Below are 15,797 nucleotides of genomic sequence, written 5' to 3'. Positions count from 1 at the left end.
AGGTCATCTGAGTTTTGTTCATATGCAAATATGGGTTCACAATATCTTTCTATGTTAATTAGTCTGGAAACACAGCTTTTTATCATGCCTTACAAGGACAACTAAACACAGGCGGTCAATTTGCCATAACTGCATACAATATGAATGCAACCTTGCTTACATGTATAGGTTTAGTAGTGAATGCTCATGTGCTTCACATATTACACATAAAACAGCATGTTTGCTATCTCTTGGAACAGCTAGCAGTGTAGGAAACTGGTGCTTCTATTATTAATCATTTACCTCATATATTTTATATGTTTTCCAAGGGCGGACAAGTTCAGCAAGCAGAAAAGAAATGTGGGACACAATAGTCATTGGTGTCAATGCGTGTGGGAATCATGTGAGGGACAAGCGGAATTGTCACAAGAGATTTGATGATATTAGGTCCAAATTGAAAAAGAAAATACAACACCAACGCGTGCATGCTACTGGCACTGGAGGTGGGCCCACACCACAACGTCTTATATTAAGTCCATTGGAGGAGCTGTTTCGGGCAAAATTACTTCCCGTCGTCGTGGAAGGCTTACCTGGTGACCGGGATATAGGAATTTACCCCTCACAATTTCCACCAGGTGAGAAATATTACTGTACTAGGTGTGTCGTTGCTTACAGTTATTTTGCATAGTTACACTGCTTTTTATACTGTCTTCACAATATAAGCATACCTGCATCTATATATGTATATGTCTGATTCTGTATATATATATATCTCAAAATAGACATATATGTTGTAGTCCTACTGAAAGCAGTAACTAATATAGCACGTGCCATTGCGTGCTCATTTACATGTGAATTCCCAAAATGCATTGCTGCAGTGGAAGCAATTGATGGTGGGCGAAGATGGGGAACAACAGGGTAGTACACATGTGTAACACATGTTAATCAGAAATTATTACTAGCTACAGGTACAGAACAGAAATATGTAGAATATTATTGTGTATTTTATTTATTTTACTCCGACAAACATGACATTACTGCCTATTTTAAGCATGCATCAAATATATTGCATGCAACGGCCTACAAACATCACTTGCACTAACACATCTATAGTTGTTTATGAAAAGGTCCATTTTTGCTTTAACTCATATACAGACAGCATAATGAGGCACACGTATCATATTTTATGTCATTGTTTTCATAACTTAAAAACTGCACACGACTATTTAGCTCATCTACCATTGTGTTAAAGCAGCTGCAATTAATATCTCATCACAGCATACACTTCAACAGAGGGGGTGGGGTTCAGCACACACACTAATTGCAGCCTCATTTTAGGGTCAACTTAGTTCACACCATTTTCACCTGTTTCAAGTAATTGAAAGGTGTGGTTGATTAGGCTTTTTGGGGAAGGGAATACCGTTCTTACAACCTGACTAGCACAACTGAAGTTAATCACACTCATTTGAAAGCTTCACTTTAGCTACTAAATGCCCCAACAACTCATTACTTATCAAAGCGTACCTCACACATTAGTTCACTCATATCTATAGTTGAACTACTACTATCAACGACACATTATCACACACTGCATGTGTTGTCTTGTTGAGTCACAGCCACATTCAGGTGTGCCACATCTTATATTAATGTACCACACATATCCTCTACCAAAAACAACACTTTTTGCAATATGACCACCTTCATGATAACCATTGTGAATGGTCAGCTCATGATAGTTATGTACATTATGATACTGATATCACTACACAACATATGATTTTTATGTACAAATTTTATCTATTTATCCTCACGCATTACTGCAGGAACATAGTATGTTTTATGTTAGGGAACTCAAAAGTTCTAAGTACACAGGCAAGTACATTGTTATTACAACTATTTATGTTCACTTTCACACACACATTTTGGGTTAAGGAAATGATGCTGTTAGGTACTCATAAATACAGAACATACAATAACTGTTTGTTCAATATTTACACATGTAAATGTAAAACTTATGTTATTGTTATATATAGTTGCCCCTGAAGGACATGTGTCACCTGAGACTGAACAAGTGTCTTCACCTGGGTCAGCCAGCTCAACACACCTAGAAGGTGAGTGTATCAGTTGGTGGCCATATAATATGTGCTCTTCTATATGTTATGTTGTCATGTTCATTATTTGTTTTGCACATCTTCTTTAAATAGGATTACTTAGTGTCAGTGAAAATGAAGTGTAAGGCAACTTGTATTGTGTTAGTGATGTTAACTATCATGTAGGAGTTGTGAGTTTACAGCAAGTTTTCAGTCACTCATATTTCATACTGAGTCCAAACATTATTCTTAAGTCAAGGTAGTTTTTAATGTGAGGTTATAAAACGTATGGAAACATGTTAGTTGTTACTTATGACACAGTACAATTACATAGTAACACAGCAGAGATTAACATGCCATTTAATAATGTGTACATTTATTTGTAGAACATGATGAAGAGGATTTTGATGATGATGATGATGATGATGATGCCGCCGCCGCCGCCATAGACACACAAATACAAGCAAGTGACCATGAAGAGGTTCCAATTGAAACTGTTTTACCGCCAAATCGTCCAGCAAAAACCACATATGATGCAATTGTAGCTTCTGAGGGAAAAATTGTGGAAGCAGAAAATCGTCGCCATTCTGACCTGATGACAGTGCTGGAAAGGATGATTGCACTGCAGGAAGAAACAGTTTCACAATTGGCACATCTCCACAGAGTCTTCATTGAAGTGCCTAAACAGTTGCAAAAAATCAACACCTCATTCGAAGCATTAGTTGTTCAGCAAACACAAGCTAATTACTGGAGAATGACTAATGTACCACAATTCAACAGCTCACAGGCAGGATCTGTTCATGCAGGTCAGTTTTCACCACATGCTTCTGATATTCATTCACCAGGCCCAAATGTTACCAGTCAAGTAGCAGACATTGCTGTGCAGGTTCCTGACGACATCCTACCGCTGCCATCTGTACAAATTCAGCAGCTGACACCTACAAAGGAGGCCACAAAAAGAAAACACAAGCAGTTACTACTGACCAGTTTTTGGTCAAAAACAACAAAAGACACACATGAAACAGACCAACCATCACTTGTGCAGTGTCTACCAACTTGCTCACATGTGTCAGTGGGCACAAGCCCTGTCCGTGAACAGTCACTACCCAAAAGCCCTGTAGGTGAGTCACTGCCCAAAAGCCCTGTAGGTGAATCGCTGCCCAAAAGCCCTGTAGGTGAATCGCTGCCCAAAAGCCCTGTAGGTGAGTCACTGGCCACAAGCCCTGTAGGTGAGTCACTGGCCACAAGCCCTGTAGGTGAACAGTCACTACCCAAAAGCCCTGTAGGTGAGTCACTGCCCAAAAGCCCTGTAGGTGAGTCACTGGCCACAAGCCCTGCCCGTGAAGTGCCAGAGGCCACTCAAAGTGGCTCTGTTGTACCTAAAGTTGGTGGCAAAAGAAAAAGGAAAATTCAAGAGACAACAAGCAGGCCTGTTACTCGCTCGCAAAAAGAACAAAAAAAATAAATTTTAAAATTCACAAAATATGTCTTTGGCCTTGTTTTGTTGACTTCAGATTATCTAATTACTATTGTATGTATGCTGAAGACTGTGTTGTTTCCAAACTTTCAAGTATGTTCTTGTACACGTGAAGTTTTGGAAATGTTAACACTACTAATTAATGAATAGTGTTATAAATATTTATGTTTTAATCGTCTGTTCAGTAATGGTCCACCAGGAGCCAGTTGCTAAGTTTAGAGAAGCTGCCATTGACTTTGCAGCAAAACATTGCATTTGGGTGTGTTAATTGATGTAATCATTGCATGTGCATATTATTTTCATGCAATTATAAAAGCACCTATTTAACTGCAAACATCTTTCTTGTACGTGTACAGCAGGATTTTGTGTTAAATATTACTTACCTTTGGTGACCATTGTAATGTTGTCCTTTAATCATTTATGTGTTCTTGTTTCAAGAACATCTCTGAATTTATACTAAAATATATGTAGTATGTATTGATATATGCACACACACACACACACACACACACACACTGTGTGTGTGTGTGTGTGTGTGTGTGTGTGTGTGTATATATATAGTACTATCTAAACTGGTATAGATGTATTTACAAAAAACATACACTTCATGCTTCCTTGTGAAAACACACTATTTTAATAATACAGGCCTAATGTTTGACAACTATACTAAGTGTGAGCCTCTAACATTATTGGGTGCAAACAAATGTTTATTACTTAATTCACTCATGTTTATCACCATTTAAATAGGTTTCATACAAGGCCTACTTACTGCCATCAATATGTTGTGTGTACTCCTGCAATATAAAAAAAAAAAAAAAAAAAGATACAATATATATATATATATATATATATATATATATATATATATATATACATATACATATATACACACACACACACACACACACTATACATATAGTACAATATACACTTTATATATATATATATATTTTTATGAGAGAGATATATTTATATATATATAGATACACACGTATTTAAACTCATGCAGACAGGTAGTTAACCAGACTTTCAAATACACACAGAAAAATATGTGGGGAAAAAACATTTCATTTTGCAGGTGTGTGTATTTACTGATATGGCTGTCTAAGCACTATTTTCACACAGTGCTCTTTGTTATTTTTCTAGAAAACTCAATGTTACTGAAATAAGTGTAGCAATGTTTTCACAAACGAGATAAAATAATGATACATGTTTTTCCCACATTCGCCTATCAGTAACCACAAAACTTAACCCAATTAAAAGGACACATCCAATTGGCGTTTGAAATAAGGAGTAAAATTAGTTACTTTTGTTGACCTTGAAAACGAAACACAGGAATTTGTTAGCCATTGAGCAGAATCATTTTGATGAGCAAAGAAGACAGAACTGCACACATCTTTTGTGCTACTCTGACATGGCTGATGTATTCGTTAACAATATGAATCCCCTTTTAGGGTATAAGTACATGGTTTCAGAAGCTATTTTAAACAGTCGCGGACACAAAGCAAGCACACGCCAAATCTATGATTTGATTCGAGCAAAATATCCTTATTACCAAAACCGTAGGCATGCGCGGAATTTTAATTCCTCAATAAGATTCACTTTATCAACTAATGACTTTTTTGAACGTGTGCAGGATAAGCTAGAACACACCTATGGTTTCTGGAAGATTGCAAAGGAAAAGCATTTTACCCTGAAAGAGGGCACATATATTGTTGTGAAAGGCATATTTATTCCTAATGCCAATAGCAATGGATCCGCTACTACTGTTCCGTGTGAATCGATACCTGCTGCAATATCTGCACCCTCCATTCCTGAAACCCACATTGTACAACAACAAAAGTACTATGATTATGTACCAAGCCTTTCAGCTGAAAATGCATTGGAATGGGAACCAGAAGAAATGAACCTACCTCCCGACCAATTGTTTGAAGAAAGCAGTGGCGATTCCTATGAGCGCTTCATGGAGGAGATGTGTGTCATACTGGATTCAGCGGGTGGGTCAAGCGTGGATGAAAATGCCTTGCATTTCTGGAGCCACCAGTTGCAGCCAGACGAAGAGTTAATTCTAGAAGAATGGTAAATATAACAACCGTTATGCGTTGACTGTGCGTTTAAATGTTTTTTTTTTTTTTTTTTTTTTTTTTTAACCACCATTTTCCCTTTCAATGCGTGGATACAGCGTAACATTGCAGACTGCATAACATGTAGCGATCACAAAGAAATTGTTTCCGAATACAATATAGTAGAACCTGAAAGAGTAGTACACATTGCTGACGGAATAAATATACGTACTTTCCTATCACTTTAAACATATTAGCAACATTTTACCATAACTCTAACACATACCTGTTTTGTTATCATGCTACATCTACAACATTTAAAAGCGGGTCCACCACGTATGACGTGGGACCCTTGTCATGGCCCAAGGCGTCCTTAAAAAGGATTACGGATGTAAGTCCCGCCCCCAAGCGACGTGCGCGCCTCAAAGCCTATTGGCTGTCATGTTTTGTTATAGTAACGGTAACTGCAGTGTGTCATGTGTGCGGCTCAGTGTTTGTAGCCGTAAAGTGGGCGTTAGCAGAATGTTAATTGAGTGGGAGGAGAGTTAGCGTGCGTTTCACGCTGGTTTAACATGACGTCACACGTATTGCATTTGCGCATTGTGTTATCGGCCGTCCTTTCTGTCCAAACACGTCTGTTTAAAAAGAATACAGATGTACTCGTTTAGAACGAATGTAGTTTCGTATTCATTGTATTTGAAATAAAGATTTTATGTTTAATGGTATTTTCAAGATGTATTGAACGCACAACGTACGCTTTGTTTTGCGCATGCGCTAACAGTTAGTGCAGCCAAGCGTGAAGTGCGTGCGCACACTAAGATGTGCGCGCACATTTTTCAGTATACAGGCAACGTTCACATCATATACATAGTTATGCCTGCTACAAATTTAAAGAAACATTACATACTGATGTACACTTGTACTTCTAACATATAAGTGAGTGACGTGTGTATGTACACAATCATATAGAGCTGTGTAACGCGTTGTCACGGATACATATATAGTAAGGTGCCATATTTGACCATCATGTGTTTGCTGTATTTCAGAGATGTCGGGGAAGATACAATCGGATCAATGTATGATTTCAGAAGAGTCTACCTTTATATGAGATGATTGTGAGGAGGAGCCACCGACTACTATACTACATATGGAACTAATTTTATATTGCTTGCAGCGCTTATTAACAAACAATTAAAAATGTGATACCCTTATGCCTATATTGCATAAGCACTTAATTAACATAATGATGTTGCAAAATAGTGCCTCATGAATTTTTATTGAGTGTTCTTTAATGACTACTATCATTTTATGGCATGGTGTGTTTTATATATAACAACCATTCCCACTCTGCTAACACATTTGTGAATTCTATTGTGTAATGGAACGTATGACTGTCGAAACTATGTAACAATAATAATAATAATAATAATAATTATAATATGAGCATGTTCATGTATAGCGCTGCTAGTTGTACACAGCGCTTTACAGACACATTTTTCAGGCTGAGGTCCCTGGCCCGTGGAACTTACAATTTATTTTTTGCCGCCTGAGGCACAGAGAGATAAAGTGACTTGCCCAAGGTCACAAGGAGCCGACACCGGGAATTGAACCAGACTCCCCTGCTTCAAACTCTCAGTGCCAGTGTGTGTCTTTACTCACTGAGCCACTCCTTCTCCCAATGTAAAGGACACTTACAACCAACTAGCCATTTCTTGTTAAAAATCTCTTGTTACATGGGTATGTTGATAAAATGGTTTGGGACTGTAGCAAATAATGTTATTGGCCAGATGTTGTGGTCCCCTACAATGCATGATGTTCTGAATATGACATCAACATCATGTAATGAAGTACGTTTCTGTGTATATTTCATTATCCTAACTAACTATAGTTTACTGTGTTTATTAAACGTTCTAAAAATACATAGTATAGTCAATATGATGATATAAGCTACCATAATAAAGCTGGTGTTATCATTTGTCGGTGTTATACATGGATCCTACACAAATTGATACAGACACAAACAGTTGTCTTACAAAGTGTGTCTATGCTAATGTGCACGTGATTGACGTTACAATTGTGAGAATACTTGATAATTATCATCATGATAATGATGAAGTGACGTGATTTATATTGCAAAAATATTACCAACATTGTCATATTGGTAAATTAGAAATGCTAAATGACAGTAACATTTGCAACAAAATTGTGTTTTCTGTTAACAGTTTTACACTTGGTACATGTAGGACACATCCACACACGTGTGACTTATACATACACATGTCACAAATGTAAATTAATGTTGACTATTAATTCCTAGCATTACAAAACACCAACATTGCTAAATATAAGATGTAGTACGCATTGTTGTGATTGCAGGCATTCATGCATGGAGTTTTAGGATCAGTCAATTTCATCCGTGATGAATGATCTCCCGTAAGTAAAGAAATAAGTACAGTTATCCCCTTGTCTCCAAACACCTCTATATTACATTAATGGAATTTATAAGGAAACATACATAAAATGTGATGAAATGGGAGTAATCATTTTCTAATACAATGCACATGAAAGCTCAAGAGTAGCTAAATGCATATACATGATACAGAAAGTACATATATGTAACATTTGTGTTTAAACCAATATGTTGGGTTTTGACTTCAAATAATTATAGGAAGATTGATGTAGGCACATCTTATGAGAGATGTCAGCAAATATACATACCATGATCAGTCATACTGGAGATATACCTATAATGCAAAGGAACAATATAGAAATTGCAAACATTGACATGCCATCTTCAGTACCGTAAACAACACAGCAAAGTGTGTATTTGGTGTTAAATGTGCAACACCATGTATATTTCATGACATTCAAAATGTAAATCAGCCTGGTGTACACATCATATGGATGTACATGTTACACTGCACCAATAACATTGTATGTAAGCATACTAGAAGCATGAATGAGTATGGGCATAATACACTGGCGACACACTTTATTCGAGCTCGGCTAGTCCCACGAATTCGGGTATACCCGGGTGTATTGAGGTTTGTGACTGTTTTCTGCCCGAGTGCATTGAGTTATTTTCCAAGCAGGGATTGAAGCATTTTATTCCCGCTGGCTGCAATACTGCACAGTATATATGTATATACTGCATTACAATTCATGAATTTATGCCATCTGGTAGACACGCGAAGCATTGCAGCCTATTAAATCCTAATCATTATCATTTAACAGATCAGCCGCCCATCAGCCAGGCATGAACCCAGGCTGGGAAGGCAAATGCAACGGGGCTTGTCAGAGGTGAGGAGTGGCGCATTCCAGGTATCTGCCAGGTACATACCGGGTATTTGCTCGAATAAAGTGTGTCGGTGCAGTATGTGTATTGTGTTAGCCTAAGGAACAACACAATGCTAAAATATTAGTGCTTTGTTACCCCAGTTGTATTCACATACACACAACTAAAGTACAATTGAAGAGGGATTATATAACCTGTGCAACAATAACATACCGGTGCCACATCCCTTTGTGCACACAGCAGAGAAAAGAAAGGTGTGCAACCCATATTCATCTGTGTCCTACCAGAAGGGTATATAAAAAAACATTATTGTTAAGATAACATAATGTAAGTATAAAAGTATAACTTGGAACATATATGTTTTTACTTACAAGAAAAAAATGAATTGATGAGATTCTGGCGTGTCTGGCCACCACTGGCTGTTTGTTCATTTTCAGCAGCTACATGGGTGGGATGCTCGTCTACCAAAGGCTCAGCTAGGTCTGATTGTACATTGTGCCTGAGTGCAACATTGTGCAAAATGCAACAGGCAAGGATAATATCAGACACTTTTTGAGGCTTGTATAGAAGAGCCCCACCAGTTCTGTCCAGACACCTAAATCTGGTCTTGAGTAGGCCAAATGTCCTCTCTATAACAGATCTTGTAGATATATGGGCTGCATTGTACCTCTCCTCTGCTTCAGTTTGAGGGTTTAGCACCGGAGTCAAGAGCCACGGCCTAATTCCGTATCCTGAGTCACCTATAATGAATGGAGCACACATAAGCTGACATTAGTGATCAAATTGTACAATGCCAACATTCCTACATAAAAATGTGTTTTGTGTTAGAACATGTAAATGTGTACTCACCCAGCAGCCAACCATGTTCAAAATGTCCCTCTTCGAACGCATGGAAGACTGAAGAGTTCCTCAGGATAGAGGAATCGTGACTGGAACCAGGGAATTTGGGTACCACATGCATTATCCTCATCGTGGCATCACATACCACCTGTACATTGAGTGAATGGTAGTGCTTCCGATTGCGGTACACATGCTCACTCTGACTAGGTGCAATCAAAGCAACATGTGTGCAATCGATTGCACCCAGCACACATGGTATCCCTGCTATATTATAAAAGCCAGTCCTGACTTCCAGCCACTCTGTCGCCTCTGTAGGAAAATGAATATAATTCCTAGCGCGTCTATTGAGTGCATAGAGAAACTGGGTCAAGGCCCGCGAGAATGTAGATTGCGAGACCCCGCCCACTATGCCCACAGTTGTCTGGTATGACGCGGAAGCAAGATAATGTAATGAGCACAGCATTTTAACAAGCCCAGGGACTGCACGACCTCTGGCTGTGAAAAAATCTAAATCTCCCCTTATCTCCTGATAAAGAGCTAAGATTGCTGCTGAACTCAAACGATAGCGACTTACAATCTCCTCCTCACTCATCCCATCTAACAGGGTTCTCTCCCTGTACAGACGCGGACGAGGCACAACTTGTCTCCTCTGTCTTCTCCTCTGATCTCCTGTCCCTCTCCCTGTCTCTGTCGTATCCGCGTGACTGTCCCTGTCACTGTCACTGTCCCTCGGTGTGTCCCTCCCTTGCCCTATATGATTGTCTTCATCATCAAGCATGTCATAGAAAAGAATGTTCCTCCGTCTCCTAAACAATCTCAACATTTTGAAATGAGTAGCTGTGAATGATCAGGTAATGGGCGTCCTTTAAATAGGTATGTGATGATGTCAGGTGACATAGTAAAATGCAAGGTGTTACATTAACATAATAAAGTACTTCTGTGGCAAGCTTTGTGCAGTTCTTGTTATAAGTATTTGTTGTGTGTATTCTGCAGGGAATGATGATATTTGGCAATGATGTGACGTGAACCTTTGTAGAAACATTGCTTGCAAATAAATAGTTGCATGTGCAATGCATGTAACACTTGTGAACGCAACAGTCAGTCATGTAATTAGACAAAAAGGCTGAGATTGACGTGGGAAAAGTTTGGTGTAACATGTGTAATTAGGCATGTTATTGTGACATGTTGACAACAATGAATAGTCGTGTGCATATGCATGCATTTCTGTAAGGAGGATAGTTGGTATAGAATGAGTTAACAAGGTGTCCCAATGCTGAATTACTGTACATGTGTGTATAAGTTAGGTTGAAGTGCTTGTAATGCTACGGTTACAATGTAAACATGCAATGTGATTGAGCGTCCAATAAGTGACGTCATGAAAATAGGGAGGACCCAAAACTAGATGTAAACATGAGAATACAGATGTACATGAACGTTTAAAGATGCGTGTCACATTACAAGCATTGTGTAATGTAAAGGAACATGAATATACGGTGTATGTGTGACATGTGTGTCATGTGTAACATCATGTAAATAATTGTTGCTCAGTTCAGTAAAATGTGTGATATGATGTGAGGTTCTCCTTTAAGAGTTGAGTATAGTATTTTCCCTTGGCACATCATCACATGATGAGTAATGTGACCCGCAAATGCTGCAAACATGTAAAAGTATAATGTTATGCAAATAATACACGTCAGCTGTGACACAATGCAGGGAATGCCCCCACACTGTAATGCAAATGACGTTTGTATTGTGAGCAATGAAACGTAAACAGTACTATACTGTTATACGTCCCCGCTCCATTGACTCCATTGATGTACAGAAGATTTTTTTTTCTAAGTGCCGTTGCGGCAGCCTTAGCGATCGTTCTCCCCTCCAAACTGCCAACTTTAGTTGGCGGGAGAAATTGGCCATAACATCTCAATTTCGTAGTGCCGATCAGCCCCGATAAGCTGTTTTTTTTGTTGAATCCAGCCGATTTAAAAAAGTGGCGATCAGTGGCGAAAACAGGCTTATCGGCAGCCGACTGGCCATAACAAAATAATCGGCTCCGAAACCTGGCGATATCAAGCACTTATCGGCGCTTACTGAATCTCAAACCCAATTTTGGCTATAAAATGGCGATAATTCCCTTATCAACGCTTACTGCATGAGGCCCTAGGTGCCAATTTCCCTTTTATATTTTCTGCTTTTTTAAAAATGATTCTAGGGACCTCTGGTAAATAATCTTTAAGCACTGTGTCTTTACGTAGAATATGCCAGTGTCGTTTTAAAATATTGTTGATTTTATAAACCTCTCGATTATACTTGGTGACAAAAGGTACTACATAGTCTAGGCTGTTCGTTTTTATCTTAGACACCAGTAGATCTTCTTTAGGCAGCTGTGCAGTCTTAGATATGGCTTTCTCAATAATAGCTGTTTGATAATTCCTCTCCTCAAATTTTGTTTTCAGTAAATTTGCCTGTTCCTTAAAGACATCATCCTCCGTGCAGTTACGGCGAATGCGCCGGAACTGGCCAAACGGGGATGATGACAACTGCTGTTGAGGAGAAAATTATTAGCATCAACTTCCTTGAAAAAAGTTTTACTTTTAACAATCTTGTCCTTGTCACGTACGACCCCTTGCTAGCACGCGACCTGCATATGGGACAAGGGTTAATACTGACGCTTTCAAGCGCACCCAATCTTCACCTCCGCAAAGGTTCGTCAAATGGACAATATCCCCTCTTACAGGATCAAGAATCTATACACAGGACGCAAGCTGCCCCACTCTTCACTCCCTCAAGGGTCCCTCAAATGAGTTGTATCTCTCCTCAAGCCGTCCCAATATACCACCGCCACGAACAGCACACAAGTGAGCACGTGACTTTAGATATGCAACCAGGGTTATTACACAAGGCTATTCTAGCAACCCCCCTTTCTCCTCTTCAAGGAACCAGCGAGTTAGTATTAACCCCTACTCAATTGCATATCATACCTATCCACTGCCACCACCTGAGGTTATGCAGATATGATAAAAGATCTTAGACTAACATATCCTCCAGGGCCTCAGGTTCCTGTTTATTATAGGAAAAACTATGCACTTTAACACAATATCAGTTGTGGTAACATGTGCCCGAATTTAGCAAGTTATTCTCTCCAGTGTGTACAAAGTTCATTCAGAGCCCAAAGCATTACTTATTAAATGTTTTAATATATATAAAAATACAGTGCTTGAATTACAGAAAAGGTATTACAAAATAGACATACAATTACAATATAAGGCAGAACAGCTTCTTAAAATAAAAGGGGTAAAACAGAAAATCCTATACAGTACATTACCACATGCTATGGATTTTTCCCAGAGAGGCACTGGTTCAGAAGATGAGGTCTGCCATGCTTTCCAAGCATGCCCCTGGTCAGATCTGACTTGTTACAATCTGGCCCAGACTTAAGTACAATTCTTTCTTAGGGCACCTTCATGAGCCCACGCCTTCTACAAAATACCTTGAAGCTGTTCTCCCCCAACCCTGTCTGTAGACCTTGATTAATTCAATTGACACCTTGAGTGGGCCATCCACACGGACCCCCCTCCCCAAGTAAATCCCTTTGAAATTCAGAGCAGTTCAAAGAAACAGTTCTGACCTGTTTCAGACTCAGCATTGTGTATTTTTCTTAAAAGTGTAGCTCATTAACCCCTTAAGCACCAGAGGGATTAAAAATACCCAATATCTCATGACATTATCATGACAGCCCTCAATGTATATAGTGAGATCAAGGAAGTTGATGCTATTATGGCTGCTTTGTGATGTGAAGGCCAAATTTAGATTGTTATTGTTAATATGGCCCAAAAACAGATCTAGATCACTCTGACTCCCTCGCCAGATAAAAATGACATCATCAATGTACCTCCTCCATAGGACTAGGTTTGCTCCAAAGGGGTTACCTGACCATATGTTGGCCTCCTCCCAGTACGCCATAAAAATATTAGCGTAACTTGGAGCAAACCTAGTCACCATTGCCGACCCGCATTTTGTAAAAAGAGGGTCCCATCAAACCAAAATATATTGTGTGTCAATATAAAACGTATCCCATCCAATAAAAAATGTTTTTGTTCAGGAGGGATTGAGGAATCCTTATCTAATGCCCTCCTAACTGCCTCATAACCATCGTCATGTTGAATGGAGGTATACAAAGAGGTGACATCACATGTCATCAATGTGAACTCCTCCTGCCACTGTACTTCAGACAGAATATTTAAAACTTGTAAGGTATCCCTCAGATACGATCTGGCACAGGTGGCATACGTTTGCAAATACAAATCAAGGTACTCTGATAGGTTCTGAGTGAGAGACCCAATCCCTGAGATAATGGGTCTCCCAGGTGGTTGCGACAATTTTTTTTGTGGATCTTGGGCAAGAATTAAAACACAGTCAAAACAGGTTTATCCCTCATTAGGTCCGCAAATTCCTTCTCACCCAAGATCCCTATCTGTTTACCTTCAGTCAACATAATAAGCATCTCCTCCTGATATTGCTTGGATGGATCCCGTTCCAATTTTTCATATGTGATGGAGTCATATAGAATCCGATGGGATTCGGAGAGGTAGTAGCAGGTATCCATTACCACCACCCCTCCGCCCTTGTCTGCTGATTTAATAGTGATACTCCTATCGTCAGTGAGTGTCTTTAATGCCTCACTCTCCTGTTTGCTCAGATTATCATGAAACCTCGTTTTACTGTTGGCTAATTTCTTGAAATCGTCTAAGATAAGTTGGTTAAACATCTCTAGATAGTGTCCTTTGCAGTGACTGGGGTTAAAATTAGATTTGTTCTTCAAATTAGAATGTACAAACCTATCAATTAGCACTCCATCGCCACTAGATGTCATATCAACCTGTGTGGATTGAAATGACCTTTGGCTCCCTACATCTTTATTGAGAAAAAAATCTCTTAACAGTGAGTTGGCGTAAACACTTGTGGGCATCCATAAAGAGGTCATAACCACTACGACCCCGTGTGGGAGTGAAATTGAGGCCCTTAGCTAAAACATTAGTCTGTGCTCCATCTAAAACATTTTTGCTAATGTTAAAAACACCTTTTAATGCATTGCTCTTTTGCTCTCTATGGGGCCTTCTTCCTCTCTTCCTCTTTTTTTGCCTTTCAACTCCAATGTGCCCGATACTCCCGGATCGTCCAGGCATGAGAAATGATTCTGCGTCACAATCGGTGACTGGGGTGCCTGCTCTAAAAAAGATACTGCGGCTTTGCTACGTTCGGCACGTTCCCAGATGGGACTCCTACGTGGATGACAATCATTCCAATTGTCTCTATAATCCCTTTTATTCTCATATCTTTCCTTAGGCCTTTCCTCCCTAGATCTTCTGGGGGATCTACCTTGTCTTGGAGAACGTTCCCTCCTATCCCTCTATTCATCCCTTGAGTTCCTATAATCCCTGGGATGGTGATAAGAATCATTACCTCCCTTCCTATGGTGATGATTAAAATACCTATAGTTATCACCCCGTCATAGTCTCTCTCATGATACGAACTTTCCTGGTGATAGCTCGTACTGGGATAGTTCTCCCTTTCCCTCTCTCTATAATACTGTGGGGTATTAGGCCTTCTTACATCTGGGATAGATGAGAAAGAGAAGAAATCTAACTGTCGTACTGGTGGTACAGTCGTGTCCTGACATGGACTACTTCTGACCGCTACAGTATTGGACGTCGACTTGCTTTCTTTTCCTGGTGTAGATTGACTCCTATCCCTACCTTTAGCTTGATCCTTGGCTGGTGCCTTGTCCCATTTCCTTTGCTTCTCGTCAATATAGTCCTCCTCATCATGTTTACATTTCTTATTTTTTTTGTTTCAAATTTTTTATTAGGCAGTTACAATATTTCACAACGTTATAGGTACATTTGATATATCAGCCTAATTCAGGTTTTTACTTTTCAACTGGGGGGGGGGGGGGGGGTAAGGAGATAGACTCAACGCCCCCCCTGACCCTTCGGGGGCTGTCGGGGTGACGTGAGTATGGAAACAGAAATGGGGTTAGAAGGAGATAGAAAGTG

At 39.4% G+C, this 15,797-nt stretch overlaps 2 protein-coding genes across 2 annotated transcripts in view; both read left to right on the top strand.

Moving 5' to 3' along the window:
* The window catches only part of LOC142466744 (uncharacterized), a 56,513-nt gene that overhangs the window by 20,056 nt on the left and 20,660 nt on the right, over nt 1-15,797 (top strand). The gene's annotated exons all lie outside the window — the stretch shown is intronic.
* LOC142466745 (uncharacterized) lies at nt 1,330-3,740 on the top strand. Its single transcript, XM_075572106.1, has 2 exons — nt 1,330-2,090; nt 2,456-3,740. The coding sequence occupies exons 1-2, from the start codon at nt 1,994-1,996 to the stop codon at nt 3,532-3,534; spliced, it is 1,176 nt and encodes a 391-aa protein (XP_075428221.1). The 5' UTR covers nt 1,330-1,993; the 3' UTR covers nt 3,535-3,740.

Source organism: Ascaphus truei, chromosome 15, assembly GCF_040206685.1.
Source record: "Ascaphus truei isolate aAscTru1 chromosome 15, aAscTru1.hap1, whole genome shotgun sequence".
Classification (NCBI taxonomy): domain Eukaryota; kingdom Metazoa; phylum Chordata; class Amphibia; order Anura; family Ascaphidae; genus Ascaphus; species Ascaphus truei.
This window is presented reverse-complemented; position numbering and strand designations above follow the sequence as displayed.